Source organism: Rhipicephalus sanguineus, chromosome 2 (genome assembly GCF_013339695.2).
Source record: "Rhipicephalus sanguineus isolate Rsan-2018 chromosome 2, BIME_Rsan_1.4, whole genome shotgun sequence".
Lineage (NCBI taxonomy): Eukaryota > Metazoa > Arthropoda > Arachnida > Ixodida > Ixodidae > Rhipicephalus > Rhipicephalus sanguineus.
Window position 1 is genome coordinate 68,163,472 of NC_051177.1, and position 20,682 is coordinate 68,184,153.

At 45.0% G+C, this 20,682-nt stretch overlaps 1 protein-coding gene across 1 annotated transcript; it reads right to left on the reverse strand.

Moving 5' to 3' along the window:
* Positions 1-434: 434 nt before the first annotated feature.
* On the reverse strand, positions 435-13,318 carry LOC119383118 (probable caffeoyl-CoA O-methyltransferase 2). Its single transcript, XM_037651122.2, has 6 exons — positions 13,025-13,318; positions 11,734-11,839; positions 11,162-11,280; positions 8,589-8,643; positions 5,377-5,510; positions 435-1,078 (listed from the first exon to the last, which is right to left on the reverse strand). Exons 1-6 carry the CDS (start codon positions 13,271-13,273, stop codon positions 926-928), a joined length of 816 nt encoding a protein of 271 aa, XP_037507050.1. The 5' UTR covers positions 13,274-13,318; the 3' UTR covers positions 435-925.
* Between the last annotated feature and the right edge of the window lie 7,364 nt (positions 13,319-20,682).

Here is a 20,682-nt window from a genome sequence, read left to right on the forward strand (position 1 = left end):
ACCCTTGCTGTGTTTGTTCTGTACCGCACTGCAGTAGCCGAACACTAACTGCAACCATTGACTAGCGCTAGCATCTGCCTTCGAATTCAATTAAACGAAAATTTGGGGATCTTTAGAAATAGCTCATCTAAGCGAAGCAGCGCACGCAAGATGCCGAACTCCATTGAAGACCCTTCGCGTTCTTTTGTCACACCGGGCGGATTGAGTTGGCCAGCTTTAGAATTCGCATTCCCAAGTATATCCAGTATTAAGACCTGCGTTTCAAAGAGCAGTACCATCTCGAGCCACGCGTGTGTAGTTTCTTTGGAAGTTGCTGCTAAAGCCGCGTTGCATGACAAGGCATAAAAAGGCAATAAATGAGCAAAACAGACAAGAGCAGTAAGCAAAAAAAAATATTTAATGCCGAATGAAACGGATCCTTTCATATCGACGGCCCAGTATACCGTAAAAACAAACGGTGCCGTCGTTAACTTTTTACACAGAAAGATATTTATTTTATAAACCCCGCTATAATAGCTCTTGTAAAGGAATTGATTCCTGCTCTTCTTTCTTGGCAGAACCACGATACGATTACGAGGAACGTTGTGGTTGGGCAGTGCAGATTAATTTTGAACTATGAAGTTTCTTTAACGTACACCTAAATCGAAGTACTCTACGGGGAAGTACACTATAGGGAATCGAGTACACTTTTTGCATTTCACCCCTCATCAAAATGCGGCCGCCGTGGCCGGGCACCGGCTCCACGACCTTGTGCTTAGCAGCCCAACGCCATAGCTACTAATCCAGGACGACAGGTGTAATTGTAACGGACAACACTTATTATAGCTGCTACATCGTAGAGGTGATAACTTGTTCGTTCACACAGCTGGCCCTGTAATGCGTAAGGAATCGTTGGCATTGGCGCTAGTCCCCCGGCTTCGCGCATTCACTTCTTAAGCACGAAGGTGACACCATCGCCGACGGTGACCAAACTGATCTGGACGCGATCGTCGGCCGCCATCTTGCTGTTTAGCCGCCGGATGGCCTCAGTGTCAGGATCGTTGACTGCCGGGTTGAACACTTTTGTGTGCCACAGAACCTGCGCAAAATCAAACAGACGAGTATACGTACAGTTACACAAGCGATTACTTCTGCGCCATTACTATGTCGTATACATAAACCAGTTTAGCGTTCCATGTTCCACACGCCTAGTCGCAATGGTCCCATTTTTATTCAGGAGAAAAGGGAGAGCATGTTGAGGCATCTCATGCATCTTTACAGAGAAAAAACGTCAGGCCTGGCGGAAGGCGCAGCACAGTCACAGCGAAAGCTGGAAGGGCATCCTTTCTAGAGCTAATTGTATTCTCTTGGGGCAACTAATACCAGTACACTTGCGAGGTACCACCTACTCCATAAATCATAATTTTTGTGAAGTAGGGAAGCACCCACTAGGCCATTCTGCGGAGAAACGTGGTACCCGCTACACATATCTAAGACATTATGTGCACTTTGTGCTGTTGTTGATGATGAATTAGGGCTGAGTCCTTTGTAATGGATTCCAAGCAGTCAACGACCGACTCGTTACGCAATTCGCATTGTGTAACACCTCGTTGTTACTTTACTCTTCTGCCATACTATATTAGGTATGTTAACGTGATTTCTTGCCCAACATGACGCCTGTGTAGAGTCTCTCACAGTGAAATCTGTTATGAGATCACAACAACAGTGCCTCTAGTCGACGCCCCTTGCTGACTGCCAGCCTGGCTTTCTGGAAGAAAAAACGGGAGAAGCGAACACTGGAGGCGACCACCCGGTGACTGCTGTAGAAGCGTTGTCATGAGTCACTTCATGCCTCGTAGCCTGAACGTGGACTTTGCGCCGTCGCACGACGCCTCTGTCCGTGCTGACCAACCAAGACCGACAACCTACTTGTTTGATTATGGTTCCTTTCATCCAGGCTGGGTCGCCTGCGAAGTTCTTCACGTAGACGATTTCATTTTACAGTGAAAGCTGTCATGAGGTCACAACTGTGCCGCACTTGTTCACCGCCGCCACCACCGCCGCCGGTGTTTGTAACCGCTATCGCGTGAAATAAGAAAAAAACGAAATGAGAAAATAATATCCTGCACAGAATTGGATTCAAGCCCGGGCCCTCTCCATGGCAGCCCAGTATTCTACCACAGAGCCACGCCGGTGCTTGATAGTGCCACGAAAAAAGACCCTATACATGCTTCACGTCGGGGAATGAATCGCGTTAACATGTAATATAGCGTGTTTGAAGAATAAAATAACAACCAGTCGTCAGACAATGCGAATTGCGTAACAAGAGGTTCATTGAATGCTTCCAACCTATTACAAAGGCTCAGCCATAATTCTTCATCGTCATCAGCCACAGCATCAACAAAGAGCACATAATGCCTTACAGATGTGTAGCGGGCGCCACACTTCTTCGAAATATAACGAATAATGGCGTAGTTGGTGCTTACCTACTTCAAAAAGATTATGACTTCAAAAAAAATTATGATTTACAGAGTAGTGGGTGCCTTTCAAATGTACTTGTAGTAGTTGCTTCAAGAGAGTTTACAAAAGGCTCTAGAAAGACCGCTTTTACAGCTTTCGTTGTGACTGTGCTGCATGTTCCGCGCAGGCCTGGCATTTATTTACAGTGAAAGCTGTTATGAAATCACAACAACGACCGTTTTTGGCACCGTAGTTGTCCGCCGCCACCGGTGTCCGTAACCGCTGTCGCACGAAACAGGAAAAAAAAACAAGTGAGAAAAAATTCGGCAGATCCCACGCGTTGTGGGAATCGGTTTCATGCGAAGCAGTCAGCGAGTACGTCCATGCTATATTTTATGGCTTTGAGCCAAGCGTTACGAGGTGGATCGACGTGTTTTTGTAAGTGTAGTAGCTGTGTGCACATTGTGGGCTTACCAGGAACGTCGACAACACTGGTGTTTAAAGGGTAACTTATGGTGCGACGTAACGTCAGGACTCATGTTAGAGTACATACGTCAGTATTATTAAAACGAAGTGCACTTTATGGTGCAATCATGTGAATATCATACGTAACTTTCGTAACTTTCGTTAATGTATTTCTCCGGGGTCGAGTAATGCTTCAATATAGCTTGCTGAATCATATGAATACAAATGTAATGTTTCTTAGACTGCTATAAAAGCGGAGCCAACACTGGAACCACAGACGTTAATATGATATGACGCCTGTATCTTAGGAGTATATATGTAGTATTTATTGCTTTCTTGTAAAATTAGATAGCCAACACCACAACCACAATTGACGTTGCACCGACATCACGCCTGCATAGGCTGTTTTTCCAACCCAGTTTATAGACCTGGCGTGGATTTGTGCTAGTATACCCGATTGTTACGCATAATGCTTGGGTTCGATTCCTGCTGGGATCCTATTTTTTGTTCTTTCCATTTGTCGGGTCAACGCTACGGATGTCGGTTTTTCTTAACGCTCGCATTTAAATTACCAATGGCTGTTCTCGCCGTTCCTGGCTAGATATAAACTATCAATCACCTGTGCCGCATATCCGTACACCGCAGCACATGGTAAACAGGTATGTGCCACAGGTGCCTGGAGGAAAGGGTTTGACGACATACGTGACAGGATTTTCATGTTATTCATGTCTTGACCCGACAGTCGTATTCGCCAAATTCTCCTACCCTCCCATGCCAATTTTGGCCTACACCAATTTAAGGAGGCGATCATGAGAGCACCCAGACGTAGGCGGCTAGATAGGTAGTAGATACGTAGATAGAAACGCTCAAAGTGTCAAAGGTTCGTTAAGAAATGCTTCGCATTTGAAAATATTCAAGATGAAACGTGGTTCAGACCTGGGCCCAGGTGTAGGCAAGAGCGAGGGCCAGGCCCCCCCCTCCCCTCCCCAAATTCGTCCAGCCTTCCATATCCCCGGGCAAATTTTTCTTATTTTTCCCATTAAAGACTTTCTTTCGAACAATTAGGCCTGGAGCCCACCCCCAAAAAAAAAATCCTGGCAACGTGCCTGCCTGGGCCCTATCCGTAGCAGCCCAGTACTCTACCTAAGAGCCATGTCGATGCTTGAAACTCCTTCGCAAAAAGACCCTAGACAAGCTTCACGTCGGGAAGGAACCACCTTAACATATGTAATATGTCGTGGTAGAAGAGTAAAATAACAACCAGGCGTCACACAACGCGAATTCTGTAACCAGGCGTCACACCATTCGAATAGTGTAACTAATGGGTCGTTGACTGCTTCATGCCCATTACAAAAGGCCCAGCCATAATTCTTCATCATCAGCCATCGCACCAACAAAGTGCACATAATGCCTTGCAGATGTGTAGCGGATACCTCGCTTCTCCGAAAAATGACGAATAATGCCGTAGTGAGTGCTTCCCAACTTCATAAAAATTATGATGCATGGCTTAGTGGGTACCTTGCAAGTGTACTTGTGTTAGTAGCGCCAAGAGAGTTTACAACGGCCTCTAGAAATGCCGCTCTTCCAGCTTTCGCTGTGACTGTGCTGCGCTTTCCGCACAGGCCTGGCATTTTCTTTCGTTTTCTTTCTTCCTTTCTTTCTTTCTTTCTTTTTGCGAAGGAGTTTCAAGCACTGGGCACAGCTCTGTGGTAGAATACTTGACTGCCGCACAAAGCGCCCGGGTTCAGATCCCATGCGATCCTGGATACTTTTTTTTTTCATTTCGCGCGATAGCGGTTACGCACACCGGCGGCGGCGGCGAACAACTATGCCACCAGAATCGGCTGTTGTGATCTCATGACAGCGTCAGCACTGAAAAGGGCATGCAGCGACCGCCCACCTGTACAGTAATCCTTTTCGAAACTCACTTTTGTCAAGGTTCTTTTTGTGATTAAGGCGAAAGCCTTAGATGCCTCATCAAGTTCGATAAGTGACCGTCGGCGTCGGTGTGAACAATGCAAAAAATCATCACGTGATGACGTCACCCTATGGCACCACAAGTCGCCACAATTTGTGACGTCATCATGACGTCCTCACCAGACATTGTCGCTTGGTCAAAGGTGGGCCGATCCCGGAGGCAATGCAAAATAGCGTAACGTGCAGAAATCTCGATCACGAAGGCAGGGCAACACTACGCCAGGTGCAGAGAGCTTTTGTGTGTGTGTGGGGGGGGGGGGGGGGGATCGATATAGTCGTCTGGGAAGAAAAAGAACGGGAAGAAGGCTTTCGCCTTCCAGTCATTCTAGGCAAATGCATAACGAGCCCTGTGTCACTTTTTGCAAAGCGCTTTACTTCAAAAGGACTTTAGTTCACACGTGTACCAGAGGTATTACTGTAACTGCGCGAAATGACTGGCACGTTTTGTTCGAACCATCTACTTTCAGGTAACGTGAAGGTGGCAAGCAAACTTACATTGTCAACAGCGATGATGCCGTTGCGCCTGACGAGCTGCAGACTCCTCTCGTAGTAATCGTCTACGGACTTCTTGTCGGCGTCGATGAAAATGAAATCGAAGGAGTTTGATTTGCCCTGGGCGATCAGATCATCTGCGATATGGAAAGACCACGCGAGTGAAAGCCGCGGTTAGTGACTGTGCAAAAGCTCCTTGAACGTGCACTAACATGAGCCACCTGTTTTAAGCTTACGACTTATAGCTATACCGCCGCGAGCATTTTCGCACTTTTGCCTCGCCTAATCGAGCTATGGCCCTTCCGGTGTGATGTCACAGAGATAAGCCTGCAACTCTTCTCTTATCTAGCTTATCCCAGATAAGCACTGTTCTCATTGGCTTTGCGTTTCCCAGTTCTTACTATGCTACTGCTGCAAATCTTCAGACAGCATTGCAAGCGAGGTGTAAGTAAACTAAGGCATTAACAGAAAAAATATGATTAAATAGCAGGGCGTAATTACAACATCCATCGGTTAACTAGTAAAGCTATCAGTGTCAATGCTAAGAACGTAACGGCGATTCGACGACATTCCAAATTTGTGAAAACGCGCCAAGTGTCTCAAAGCGCTGGCGTTCACGATTGATTGATTGATTGATTGAGTGAGTGAGTGAGTGAGTGAGTGAGTGAGTGAGTGAGTGAGTGAGTGAGTGAGTGAGTGAGTGAGTGAGTGAGTGAGTGAGTGAGTGAGTGAGTGAGTGAGTGAGTGAGTCGACCTCTGTGTGAGGAGCAGCCTTTCATCATTCCTTCAACTGACATGGGGGGGGGGGCACAAAAGCGCCGCGTGTTAGGCGGCAGTCACGTATTCTTTTTTTAAATCGCGCGCTTTAGAGAAAAGCTGGAAAAAAATTAAGTAAGGGAGTTACCTTAGCCCTGATTTTTTAGAAACCCGATGTTCCTGAACAAGCGCTACAACTTTATAGTATTGAACGTTTTCCGCTAGAGTTGCTATTTAAAAGTATAATTAAGCAATTTTAACACGAAAGTGTTTTATGCCGGGGTCCACCAAGACTTCAGTGACGTATTTCCGTCACGGAAATGACGTCGAAAAAATATACACGACCAGATGGCAAAGAAAAAAAGGTACCGTCAACGGGCATCGAACCCACGAACGCTCGGTCCGCAACAACAGATGCCGGGCACACTATCCACTGCGCCACGGTCACAGACTCTGGAGGCTTTACAAACGCGCCTTTTATATCTACCACTCTCCCGGTCGGCTAGGTGGTTGGACCTCTGGGAGTGGTAAGGTAAAGTAATTCGTCATTGCTGCGGCCTCCGCGACTAGCAGCTGCAACGCGTTACGCGTCTGTGCCGTTCGGCGCGTTTTCAACAGAAGTTGAATTTTGTCAATGCCTTAACACACCGCGAGGTGGCGACCTTTGCCCAAGCGTAGTAAAAGCGTCGGCTTCGCTCATAGCATCACGCTAATACAAAACAAAAAAAAATCACAGCATATCCACGGAGTGAATGATGATGAGTGGGCGAAGCTGCGGAGGTTCATCGGTAAACCGTGAATCTTCCGTGAATTCTGCCCAGTACATCATCACCGACGTGAGATCGGGCGCGTTTATAATAAAGGTTCGATGAGTTATGACGACTTGCAGCTCACTTTAATTTTACATGTACGCTGTGAATTTTCATTGTTTAGAAAACCATTGCTTTAGAAAACATCTGGCGTCTTTCGTTAAGCAGCTGGCGTCTTTTCGTTTTGCTTTAGAAACATCTGGCGTCTTTCGTTGGTTTATTTCATCAATCAACGGCGTTTTGAACAAAATTTTTATTCTTTAATCACGCACGGGAGAAATCTCACCAGGCACTACCTTGGAGGTAAACAATGGCTGCTAATGGGAATGAGAGACAGAAGAAGTCGGCTTTTAGCTAACACTTACACTTCTACTTCTACTAACGTTTCCTACTGGAACATGCCAATGGCTGCTAATGTGGAATGAGAGACAGAAGAATTCGGCTTTTCGTTAACGCGCACGCTGCGAATTTTTTATTGTTCAACAACGCACAGGAAAAATCTCCCACCGGCACCACCTTAGAGGTCAAGATCTGGTACTAGCGTTACGACTGGTTACGCACTACGACAACTACGAGGGACGAACGGGTGCCGCCTTAAGGAGCTTCGCCCCTAAAATAGCTCTGCGACGCGCGCCTGCCTCACCTGGCTGTAACACCGCATTCCACGCGCTCGCGCCGAGAAATATCGCGGCCGGGCTACCGAGGCGGCACGACGCGCTTTGCGTTTCCCTCTAGTCCGGCGCTTGGTGTTCAGCCACATTTTAACAGGCCGCGGGATGGCGACCAAGTTCTGCGTCAAATATGCGACGCTCTTCTGGCTATCACACCTCGTTCTCTGGTTACGCTTTCACCGTTAACTACTACAGCTACCACAAGGGTTTGTTTAATCATTTAGCAGGGACGTTAGTCGTCGGGATGGAGATGTAGTACCACCAACCATCAAAGTGGGCAAATCCACGTTAAACGGTGCTATAGCTGCCAGACATCAATATACATTGTGCAAACTCTCTTATATCAATGTACAGTAAACATTCAGTGACTTCTGTAAGGGCACGCTTTACTTTCGTGTTATTCCGATTCCTATGACGGAGGGATCAACCATGTTTTTTTTTTGTTAATTACCGAGCTTGGCGGATTGGAAAATATTCTGACGTGCTCTGTATGGCTGAGAACAATACTGCGCTAATTCAAGGCGCATAGCGCTTACGTTTGTTTTTTGAATACTTGGTGCTAGTTAGCCGAAACACCCTGTATATCGCAGGTGCAGCTGTGGACACCTGGGTGCGTGTGCGAGTAGAACAGACCATTAGGGAAAATTTCTGTCTGAGGGTGCCTCCAGTCGACTCCCTATTTTTCTTACAGGTATTCGAAATTCTTTAGAAAAAACATCAGCGTTTGGGAAACACGCCAAGCGTCAGAACGCGCTTGCTTATATTCTTAAGAGCGTTCTCTTCCCACTTGATGTATGCTTCAGAGCTGTATAGTGGTTAGAGATTGAGGCTTCGGTACTACGGGTTCTGAATAAATGCGTTAGTGGGTTCGTTACGTCTCGCCCGAAGCAAGATTGTACACCTATACGAAATCCATAGTACTCGATAAAGAAATGTTATTCCGATGTAGAAGCACTCGAAAACGAATACATGAACTTGCCTAAAGACTTCTTTGCGTCGCCAATAATAATGTCTATCTTGTCGTCGACGCCAGCCTGCAAGAAAAAAAAAGACGATTGTTTTCAGAATATATTTTGCATCGTGTACGTGCCATCCGCGCGTCTTCCATGAACTGCGAATTTAAAAACTGAATACACATCATCGTCACCATTGCGACGACACCGTTAAATTCAGGAGAACTTTATGAAAGAGACATAGTACTTGATGTAAAATGACATTGGAACCGCTACGAAAACAAATAGGAATAAACTGCAGCGAAGCTCGGCCGCTGACCCGAAAGTCGCGGGTTCGATCCTCGCCGAGGCGGTCGCCTTTCGATGGAGGCGATTAGAGGGCCGTGTACTGTGCGATGTTAGTGCACGTTAAAGAATTCCACTGCCTACAGACCACAGGGACTCCCTGCTACGACCGCAAACGAGCTGCTCTTCCCATCCCATCCCAACCTCCGGGCTCTCCACAGCCTCTTGGAGTACGTGGAGGCGACCGGGATCACCGCGTATACCGTTGAGCGTCCGCGACTTGCTGGTCTTCCTTCACAATCGGCCTCCCCCATGAATGGACGAGACCCTGGCTGTTTCTCTTTGTCTTATCCCGCCATCTTCTTTATTTCCCAATTTCCCTTCCCATGACGCTGCGCCGCGCTCACTATTGGGCTGCAGAAATAAGCATCATTTGCTCAACTAACCACTATACCATACTACTAAAGAACCCCAGGTGGTCGCAATTTCCGGAGCCTTCCACTACGGCGTCCCTTATCGTGGTTTTGGGACGTAAAACCCCAGATATTATTAAACTGCAGCGAAGCGCGGTATGTAATAAGAACGTCGCTACAAAAAAGTCCGAATAAACTCCGACGCTTTAGAGAAAAGCATTAATTGCACCTTCCGCTCAGTTCGCTTGTGATGACTGGTGTGTAGCCGAAAGAAATAGCCTGCTCCACAATTTTATTGCGATAGCAATTATATGGACAGTCTCGGCTGAATTTTGCCGTCGCCGTCGCCATCATGCACCGTATATGTATAAGTATGTATATATATAAAAAATTCGCAAAGAGAAATAATTCAGAAAAATGCTTCCGAAGCGCGCAATCGAACCAGGGACCTCATGCTCCGCAGCGAGCGGCGCTAACCGCTACGCCACGAAACGTAGATCCTCCGCGTAGCTAACGGCGAGCATTATATACACACCCTTTACCGCTGGACGGACTCGGAGACGGCCGGCGCTTATAAGCGTTTCTTCATTACCAGCGAGATGGCGCTAGGGGCACGACGGGCGCATTTAAAAGTCGTCGGCGAGCTCGCTCGCTTCTTCTCACTGCGCAGGGAGAACCTTGCCCTTCCGCTGTCTGCTCGCGCGGTTTTCTGGCGGTGAGGGGAAGAGGGTTGTTTCAAGCTTTCACCGTGGTGTCCGCGCTCATGTTACGGAGCGTACGAAAGTCACTCGAGCTGAAGGGACGCCGCTAAACGAACAAACAGAAGATGAGCGCGAACTATCAAGTGTCACAGCTCGACACTTGAAGCACGATAGTTTGCTTCGCTGCTTCGGCCGCCTTTGCAACAGGAGCGCTGTTCAAACTGCGAGTATCCATTGGCGAGCCTCACTTCGTATAGCATTAGTCTCTTGCTATCGCATTCACTGCTTCGCCCTTGCGGCGAAACTGTGTTTTTAGTGGAAATAGCGCTGGGGGACACTCTTGTTTACCTTCCAAGCACTTCCGGTATATATATATATATATATATATATATATATATATATATATATATATATATATATATATATATATATATGATGTCGACGAGTAAGTTTACTTACTCTCCGACGATATCGAGTATTCGGGGAGTATTTCTGCCACACAACTATAATTGTCATCTGACTTGCTCGCGTTTCTTTTCTTGAAAACCCGGCTCTCGCCACTTTCCTTTCGAGCATGCGACGTCACGCTCATAGCGCGCACGCCGTTCGTGACCGGGAAGTGCCGGGACCATGGTGATAACGTAAAGAATGTACGCGAGCTAGATGAATATTATAGCTGTGTTTCAGAAACTCCCCAGATGCTCGATCTTTTTCTTTGAGTGTAAGATAAGGACCAGTCCCCGGTCAGGATAATTAATTAAACAAAATTGTATGAGTTCATTGAAGCAGCGGGCGGTGTTTCTTGTGAGCACCTGGGATCGTTGCGGCATCTGGCGGAGCGGATCTCAACCACGCGCTTCTTTCTACGTGGCCTCAGAGACTCTCGTTTATTGCCGTTCTTTCATTCTACGTAAATCCTTGCTGACGTTTGTCAAACAATGAAGGAGGGGAACCACACACAAAAATTCATTGTGTTGCGAGATGAGGATGATATGAGTGACCGTATTCCTGAATCCGGTATTAGATGCTCACATGAAATGGACGACCGTACAAAGAACGATGCGCTTAACTCCAACGTTTCGGCCGGGGTCCCTGACGAAGGCTGAACCCGGTCGAAACGTTCAGAGAGAGACAAGAAACCACAGCTCGAAAGAAATTCTGTGCATCAATTGACCAAACCGATGAAAGAGAATTGTGTACCTCTTTCCAGAATGGCTTCCCGACGTTAACGGTTTCCGCTTCAATCTCCAGTCCGGTGACCCGACCATCTGGTGGTAGTGCCAGGGCCGCCGCTAGTGTGCTCACACCCGTGAAGACGCCTATATAAAAAAAGGAGTCACGAATGAAGCACTCCATTGATGAATATTACTCTGAAGCATGTGTGAGGTCGTAGCTATACTGACACTGGTTACTACCAATCGTATTGTGTCTTATCTTTCTGAGAGTGTTCATGTTCCTTGAATGGAGAGAGAGAATCGCGTCGAGCTTGGCACGAAGCTGTAAGCTTGCATTCGCTCATGCAACTCGTAAACATGTCCTCTCTGGCATTTAAAAGTCAAACGTTCTTTCTCGTGAAAACTCAAAGCTTTATGTCATTATAGTTTAGAATTTCGGTGCCGAGAGAACACGGACGAGTCTTGATAAAACCAAAATTTGGATAATTAATGCCGAATAAATAAGTATTAATTAATGCAAAGTCTGCACCTGCTTCTATTTGACCAAGCGTTATTCGGTTCGATAATTTCACAATATGCGAGTGACGTGTAACTCACCAATTTCCAGGTAATGCCTGGCTCCAGTGACCTTGAGGAGAATGTCGAAGAGTTGAAGCTCCACCGTGTCGCTCATCATTCCAGGATAGCGCTGCTGCTGGGTCTCCTTTGAAGGTGAAGGTGCATAATAAGAATAGGCGCTATGAACGTTAAAAAGAAACAGCAATGAAAATGTGAGGTCGCTGGATAGGTATCTACTGGCTATGCGCTCTTATTTACCGTAATTATAACCCGCCATTGTAGCACAGCGACAAAGGTGTCACGCTGCTGAGCTCCAGGACGCGGGAGCTTAGCAGCTACGAACAGCTACGCAGTTTCGTAGCTGTTCAATGCGCGCGTGTGCACCAGTTCTGTATCGATGCCGTGCCATGATGCCTATTAAAGTCCTCTTTGTCACGTAATGCAGCCGCCTGGCCAAGGCGGCTGCATTTCGATGAGGCGAAATGCAAAAGAATAAAAAACAGTGAACTCAGATTTAGGTGTATTTTAAATAATCCAAGGTGGTCGATCTAAACCAATCGGGAATCCCGAATTACGACGTGTTTCATGCTCTTATCGTTTGTTTGTGTTTGTCTGTCTGTCTGTCTGTCTGTCTGTCTGTCTGTCTGTCTGTCTGTCTGTCTGTCTGTCTGTCTGTCTGTCTGTTTGTTTGTTTGTTTGTTTGTTTGTTTGTTTGTTTGTTTGTTTGTTTGTTTGTTTGTTTGTTTGTTTGTTTGTTTGGTTGTTTGTTTGTTTGTTTGTTTGTTTGTTTGTTTGTTTGTTTGTTTGTTTGTTTGTTTGTTTGTTTGTTTGTTTGTTTGTTTGTTTGTTTGTTTCTTTGTTTGTTTGTTTGTTTGTTTGTTTGTTTGTTTGTTTTCACTCCACCTTCTGGTAACGCAACCAGCGTGATGCCTACTACTACTACTACTACGACAACAATGACGACGACGACGAGACTATGACAGCTTTGCTGTTAAAAGCTGGGCTTAATAGCCAAATAGAAGCTTTAATAATGCCTGTCGTTTTGCGTGCCAAAACCACTATATGATTATGAGGCACCCCACAATGCCGGGCTCCGGAAATTTGGACCATCTGGTGTCTTTTTAACACGCACCGACATCGCACAGCACACGGGCCTCTAGCGTTTCGCCTCCATCGAAATGCGACCGCCGCGGCCGGGATCGAACCCGCGACCTTCGGGTCAGCGGCAGAGCACCGTAACCACCAAGGCAGGCCAAAATAGACTTTAACGCCGCAGTACCGTAAATACGTCTAAACTCGACATTTTTTTTAACACTCAGGCCAGACTTACCTGGCATAATTTCGCGAGCACGGGATGAAGCGGACCGCTGTGGTTGGCCACGTATTCGGCGGCGCCTGGCGTCAGGTTGTCCGGCTTGACGAAGTGACCGCGCCCGCTGGTCGCCCACATCGCAGAATGGCGAATAAATAGCCGAAGGGCAGGGTGGCGAAGAGTTGAAGTACCGGTATAAGAACGACGGCCGAGCAGGCAACGAACAGCAAACCAACGCGTCGCCGAAGCAGCCAGAGGAACTCGCATCGATACAGCCTAACACGGCCGACAGCCCCGGCAAGGTCACGGCCGACCGGCCCAACGCGTACGTGAAAGAACCGAGACGGTGGGGCTAAACATTACAACGTACGTAAATACCGGCTCCCGACGCGGCTGCCAAGGTTGCGACGTTGCTTCCGCACGAGGCGTTTCCGACCTTGTCGACGGAGGCGTACGCTGGAGCCAGCCACTATCAAAGATGGCTTCGTTTTTATGGATACCCTTGCGGCAGCGCCTGCGTTTGTTTGTCGATGATGATGATAATGTTGTTCCTTCGCTCCCCTTGACGAAGTGGCAAATACCTTGGTGTGGCCGATCTCTTAGATGCACAAAACGTACCACACAAACACAACACGAAACTCGCCATACGAACGAAACATTTGAATTCGGTAGTGCTTTCAAAACTTGAGAGGCACAGGCGGCGCTTCTCCACAATCCCGAAATACTCCCGAATAAATTTTCTTGATTGGATACCCGTAGTCGCTCTTAAAATTATGTTTAGAATTAATCTCGTCTGTTAGCTCAAGAGACCAAGATGACAGTTTGGGCATTGAGGTTCTTCTTGCTGGATGAAATAGGCAGCAAAGACCAATTAAGGGAGCTACGTCTTCCACTGCCGCACACCGGACACAGGGGTGGCTTAAATTGCATGATTTTACGTAGGAAGTATTTAGTGTAGGCGACGCGGTCACAAAGAGCTGGACTGTATTGCGATTGAATGGTTAAGCCGCGTCTGAGCATTGAGAACTTTTGCTCGAGCCAAACTGAGTTCGGTGGAGGAGGAACGAACTTTATTGATACAAAATAGTAGTGGGAATTGGGTGAACACGCGAAGTCAAAAGCGTTGCGACCTCCGTTGTACAATCTCCACAACCGAAGCGACACATACTATACGCACGTGGCGATTTTGTTCTCTGCACTGATGTGAGAGAAAGAAGAAGCAGAACGCAATGGAGCTAACCTGGGGCTGAGCTTCACAACTGACAATGTGCTTACCTTCGGTGCTTCAGCTCTGGGCTTCAGCCACAGGCACGCGCTTGATGCCCTGTGTAGATGATACCTTCAGGAACAAAACGAATACGACTTTAAATTCCCACTTGTATAAGTATTCTTATAATAGAAATAAAAAGGAAAAAGTTTTCTTTTATTATTATTATTATTATTATTATTATTATTATTATTATTATTATTATTATTATTATTATTATTATTATTATTATTATCATCATCATCATCATCATCAACATTCAATACTCAAAATATATTTTTAAAATTTTCATAAGATCAATTGTTGGCCAATCTCCCGGAGTGGGTACAACAACAACAACAACAACAACAACACAATGGAGCAAAGTCGTAATTACACCGAGCGCGTTGACGATGTCGAGCCTCCCGTGCCCACGCATTTCTCATCCGTTTATAAGGCCTCAGACTCTAGCACTGATATCAGACAACAGCCCAAGGCGGTTAGCTCATCCAGTGCTTTGTCGCTGGATGAAAATCTTATCTGCGAATGCATTAAGCGCTTAAAACCATCCTTATCATGTGGGCCAGATGGCATCCCCTCCGCCATACTAAAAGCTTATGGTAGTATATTTGCCCCAGTACTAACTACGATATTTAATAACTGCCTGGACACTTCCACATTTCCAAGCATGTGGAAAACTGCTCGTGTTTTTCCAGTATTTAAGTCGGGCTCTAAAACAGATGCTTCTAATTATCGCCCGATTTCTCTACTATGTGCCACATCAAAGATCTTCGAGCTGGCTCTTCACGACATATTGTCTTTTAGTGTGAAAAACTCATTGATTCCTAATCAACATGGTTTTCTCGCTGGCCGCTCAACTACCACAAATCTTGCTAGTTTCATGACGCAGATCTCCACACCTATCTCTCAGAGAGGACAGGTTGACGTAATTTACTGTGACCTGAGCAAGGCTTTTGACGTAGTCAGCCACACGCTGATTATGGTTAAACTTGCGCACTTTGATGTTGACTTGTCAGTTGTGAATCTCCTGCAGAGCTATCTGCTCAATAGATATTGTTATGTTGCCGTAAATGGCCAAACGTCTTCTTTGTATAAAGTGACTAGTGGGGTCCCTCAAGGGTCGGTATTAGGCCCACTCCTATTTTTAATTTATGTTAATGATGTTTCTTTTGCCATTCGTAATTCTTCTTTCCTCTTGTATGCCGATGACATCAAGATTTTTAAGGAAATTCATTCAGTTAACGACTGTCGCTTGCTGCAGTCAGACTTGCGCTCTTTTTCCGAATGGTGCGACGGTAATAACCTTTCTCTGAATACCTCGAAGACAAAATTCATGTCTATCACTCGCAAAACATCTAGCGTGTCATTTCAATACTCTGTCAATTCTGTGCCGTTATGCAGAGTTTATGAAATCAGTGATCTTGGTGTTGTTGTTGACAGCGCGTTAAACTTTTCTTCTCTCGTTAAGCGTGCTGCTATGCGGGGCCTTCGTTCTCTCGGATGTGTTTGTAGAATATCTCGAGAATTCAGGTCTCCCATGGCCCTACACAAATTGTACACGGCAATATGTCTTCCGCAACTTGAGTATGCGTCCGTGATATGGAATGGCATTGCTCAATCCAGCGGTAACACCATTGAACGAGTCCAGAAAAAATTCCTCAGCATATATAACCATCGCTTTGCTAAAAATGACTCTGGATCTCGTTCAAGTACTGCTGAATTATTATCACTGCCATCACTTCACTGCCGACGAAATCGCTCTGATCTCTTATTTCTTTACAAGCTAGTCCACGGTATCATATCCTGCCCTGTACTTCTCAATTGTGTAAATTTTCGAATTCCGCGTAAGTTAACCAGAGAGAACAGACCGTTTCATGTACCTGCCTGCTTCTTCCAACACTCTACCGTTCACAGAATACAAAGTCTCTATAATGTTAATTTTCTTGATCTTGACGTTTTTCATAGCCCACAATCATTGTTTTTATCCGAGCTTTGCACTGTTTTGGCATAGTGTGGCACAATGTACAAAGTCTTCCGTTCTCAGTCTTTCCACATAGTTGTATATATGCAATCTAATTTTTTATGCCCCGTCAATATTTCTCGTGTTGTCTTATTTTACTCCTCCCCTTTTGTGTTCATTTCTCTTTGTCTACGTGTTTTTGCTCTTTTTATTTCTGAAAACTGTCTGTATTGTATTGTTTATTTTTATTGTTTTTTTTTTGCGTGCGCCAGCACAAAGGCCTTACGGTTGTTCCTGGGCACGTTAAATAAATCATTGATTGATTGATTGATTGATTGATTGATTATTATTATTATTATTATTATTATTATTATTATTATTATTATTATTATTATTATTATTATTATTATTATTATTATTATTATTATTATTATTATTATTATTATTATTATTATTATTATTATTATTATTATTAAACGCCTTTATAAACGGGATCACAGTCTATATATTTCATTTTTAGAAAAAAGCGCGTCTGACAGGCCGGCTGAGTTTTGGAAGTATGTGCGCAAACGGTCGAGCAAAAGTGGCGAGTCCTTCAGGATACTGGACCCAAATGGAGTAGAAGTTCAAGCCGTTGCTGACTGTTTTGCCATGCATTTTTCATCTGTCTATAAGTCTCCAGCCTCTGTAGCTAGTAACGGTCGACAGGTTAAGGCAGTTGGCGCAGCTGATGCTGTGTCGCTAGATGAAGATTCCATTTCAGAATGCATTAAGCGCTTGAAACCATCCTTTTCAGCTGGCCCAGATGGCATCCCCTCTGCCATACTAAAAGCCTATGGCAGTATACTTGTCCCAGTATTGACTACCATATTTAATAAGTGTCTGCATGCTTCAACGTTTCCTAGCATGTGGAAAACTGCTCGTGTTTTCCCAGTGTTTAAGTCTGGCTGTAAAAGTGACGTCTCGAACTACCGCCCTATTTCCCTTCTTTGTGCCGCATCCAAAATCTTTGAGCTTGCTCTTCACAAAATATTGTCTTTTGATGTAAAAAATTCATTGATTGTGAATCAGCATGGGTTTCTCGCTGGCCGCTCAACTGTCACTAATCTTGCCAGTTTCATGATGCAAGTCTCCACGCCTATTTCGCAGAGAGGACAGGTTGACGCTATTTACTGTGACCTTAGCAAAGCTTTTGATGTTGTCAGCCATTCGCTGCTTGTGGATAAACTTGCACACTTTGATGTTGATTCTTCAACTTGTGAATCTCCTCCATAGCTATCTTCTTGATAGATTATGTTACGTTGCCGTTAATGGCCAAACGTCCTCTTTGTATAAAGCTACTAGTGGGGTTCCTCAAGGGTCGGTACTGGGCCCACTCCTCTTTTTAATTTATGTTAATGATGTTTCTTCTGTCATTCGGAATTCTTCTTTCCTTTTGTATGCCGATGACATAAAGATATTTAAGGAAATTCATTCAGTTATCGATTGTCGCTTGCTGCAATCTGATTTGTGTTCTTTTTCTGAATGGTGCAAGAGCAATAACCTCTCCCTAAATATTTCAAAAACCAAGGTAATGAGTTTCACTCGAAAAACATCTAGTGTGCCATTTTTATATTCTGTCAATTCTGTGTCGTTGTGTAAGGTATGTGAGATCAATGATCTAGGTGTTCTTTTTGATAGCACCTTACACTTTCTGCTCACGCTAAGCGTGTTGCTTTGCGGGGTCTTCGCACCCTAGGCTGTGTTTGCAGAATGTCTAGAGAATTCCGTTCTCCTGTGCCCTTCCGAAAATTGTACACCGCGCTATGTCTTCCTCAACTAGAGTATGCATCTGTGATCTGGAATGGCATTCCTAATTCCAGCAGCAACGCCATTGAGCGAGTCCAGAAAAAATTCCTAAGCATTTACAACCATCGTTTCGCTAGAAATGACTCTGGATCTCGTTCTAACGCTGCTGGATTATTATCATTGCCATCACTTTGCTGCCGACGAAAGTCGCGCTGATCTGTTATTTCTTTACAAGCTTGTGCATGGTATCATATCCTGCCCTGTACTGCTCAACTGTCTTAATTTCCGAATTCCACGTAAGCTGACCAGAGAGAATAGACCTTTTCATGTAACCGCCTGCCTCTGTGAACATTCGACCATTGGCAGGATACAACGTCTTTACAATGCTTACTTTTTGGAGCTCGATGTTTTTCACAGCTCCCAGTCGTTGTTCTGCTCCGAGCTTTGCACTGTACTTACATAGCCTTGTACACTGTTGATATTTTTTTTTCTGCCTGCGCATAGTTGTATATGTGCAATTTTGTAACGTTTTTTATCCCTGATATTTTATTATGAATGTTTCCTTTGTTTTTTTTTTGTTTTTTTTTTGTGCGCCAGTACAAAGACCTTACGGTTGTTCCTGGGCACATTAAATAAACGTTTGATTATTATTATTATTATTATTATTATTATTATTATTATTATTATTATTATTATTATTATTATTATTATTATTATTATTATTATTATTATTATTATTATTATTATTATTATTATTGTCATCAACATTCAATACTCAAAATATATTTTTAAAATTTTCATAAGATCAATTGTTGGCCAATCCCCCGTAGTGGGTACAACAACAACAACAACAACAACAACAACAACAACAATGGAGCAAAGTCGTAGTGTACACCGAGCGCGTTGACGATGTCGAGCCTCCCGTGCCCTTCGACTATGAGGTCGACTCGAGGTGCGTCACTGCAGCGCAGCTCACTTGCTTTCAGGTCACGAAAACAGGAGTTCGTTAAGAAGCTCGTCAGAGCATCCTTTTGTCGGTAATCGTGCACGTCTCGGAGATAGTGCGTAGGCTGTAGCTTCAGCGAGATTTTTCTTGCGCGCCATTTGATCGCAGCTATATTGGCTAAGCAGTAAGCAGAGCAGTGATGCAGCAAAGAAGACTGCGGAGGACGCTAACACTGCTTGATTGCTTCCGCGCTAGCCGGTCTCTCACGGTCTGGTCACCGAACGGGACAGGGTGAATAAGTAGATGTAGATGTAGATGTAGATCCTGTACAGCTGGCTCACACCCACTCAGGGGGATTGGCCAAGAATCGGGTAGCTTAGAAAAAAAATTATTTAAAAACTAGTAATGAGAATAATTTCCTATTTTGTTTAACAGAAAGATTTTTTTTTACAAGTTAATTTTGTGAGAAACACAGCTGGAGCTTTATGAGCATGCTTCTTTGTCTACGTCTTCATGCACGCCGTCAAAAGCATGATCTTAAGTAAAAAAAAAAGATATATCCCAATCGTCAAGTTATAAACTGCGATCACATTTGTCGAAACTCTTCTTTATAGTGCTGAACTTAAAGACACAGGGACGTGAGAAACGAAAGAAGAGATGAACGTCTGTTCTCCAGCTTATTCTGTCGCTGTGCTTTTGTGCTCTGATATTCACCGATATGTTGCAGCCACAAGCCCGACCAGCCTCATTAATGGTCATCGTTGTAGAAACTCGAGGTCAGGCAGCACGGGCACTATCACAAAATGCGCGTCACGACCACACTTGTGTGACAGACTGCAAAATGCGGTCCATCCTCTAAATGTACGCAGACGACCTTGAACACATCGTTCAGTCAACACGAAGCAGAGATAGTCAAAGCAAAGGAACACGATCTCGACAACAATTACACTGGTGCAGGGATTTAACTGTATCCTTTAGTAAACATAATATGATACTATGTCCCTTCAGGTCATGTGACTTGTTTTATGTGCTGTTTACCAAGCAACACGTACAACCTAGCTCGTGTGTAATTCGAAGGTTGTGAGTTCGGATCTTACCGATGAGAAGGGTGTTTTTTTATCCACTTTTATTCATTTTCAACTGGGCCGTAATCTCTGCGCTGCAGTTAACGACAACAATTAATGTCTCCTACGATTTCATTGGCCTGACTGTCTGTTGGATTCGTTCGCTCGTGAGTGCAAGCAAAATCAGTTACTTCTCAAGGTCAGCTGCATTGTCGTTTCGGAAATCATGCCGTTACAAATTCGTGGACTTCTGGAAAGCTAAACACATAGCGTAAGAGAGAGAGTTAATGAAGCTCCTAAAGACATCAGCGTTCGTACACGTGCAGGATACGACACATGGCGGCCAACAAGACGTTCACCTCGGTCGCCTGCACCATCGTGATCGTGTGCATATTCTCCTGCGTCGTCCTTTCCATGGTTCTGTACCCAGTCCTGGGGAAGATAAAGAACGGTACGTCGCTTGCTCCCTGTGACTTGGTTGCTTACGCGGTTGAGGAAAGAGACCAGTTGTCAGTGTAGAGGTTACAGTAAAAGTAAGAAATGAAGCCACGTTTCACGAAGGAATGGCGTTCCTACAACCACGTAGTCATATTAGTTATTACTCGTGTTACCTCTATAGGAACACTGTAGAACAGATAAGCGAATCAGAAG

Bases quoted from the DNA above. Each gene is read 5' to 3' on its own strand.
- LOC119383118 (XM_037651122.2), bottom strand. From the start codon at position 13,273: ATGCGAGTTCCTCTGGCTGCTTCGGCGACGCGTTGGTTTGCTGTTCGT. The intron at 11,840-13,024 runs GTAAGTCTGGCC...TCACCTTCAAAG, and splicing joins TGCTCGCGAAATTATGCCAG to GAGACCCAGCAGCAGCGCTA. The intron at 11,281-11,733 runs GTGAGTTACACG...TTTTTTATATAG, and splicing joins CAGGCATTACCTGGAAATTG to GCGTCTTCACGGGTGTGAGC.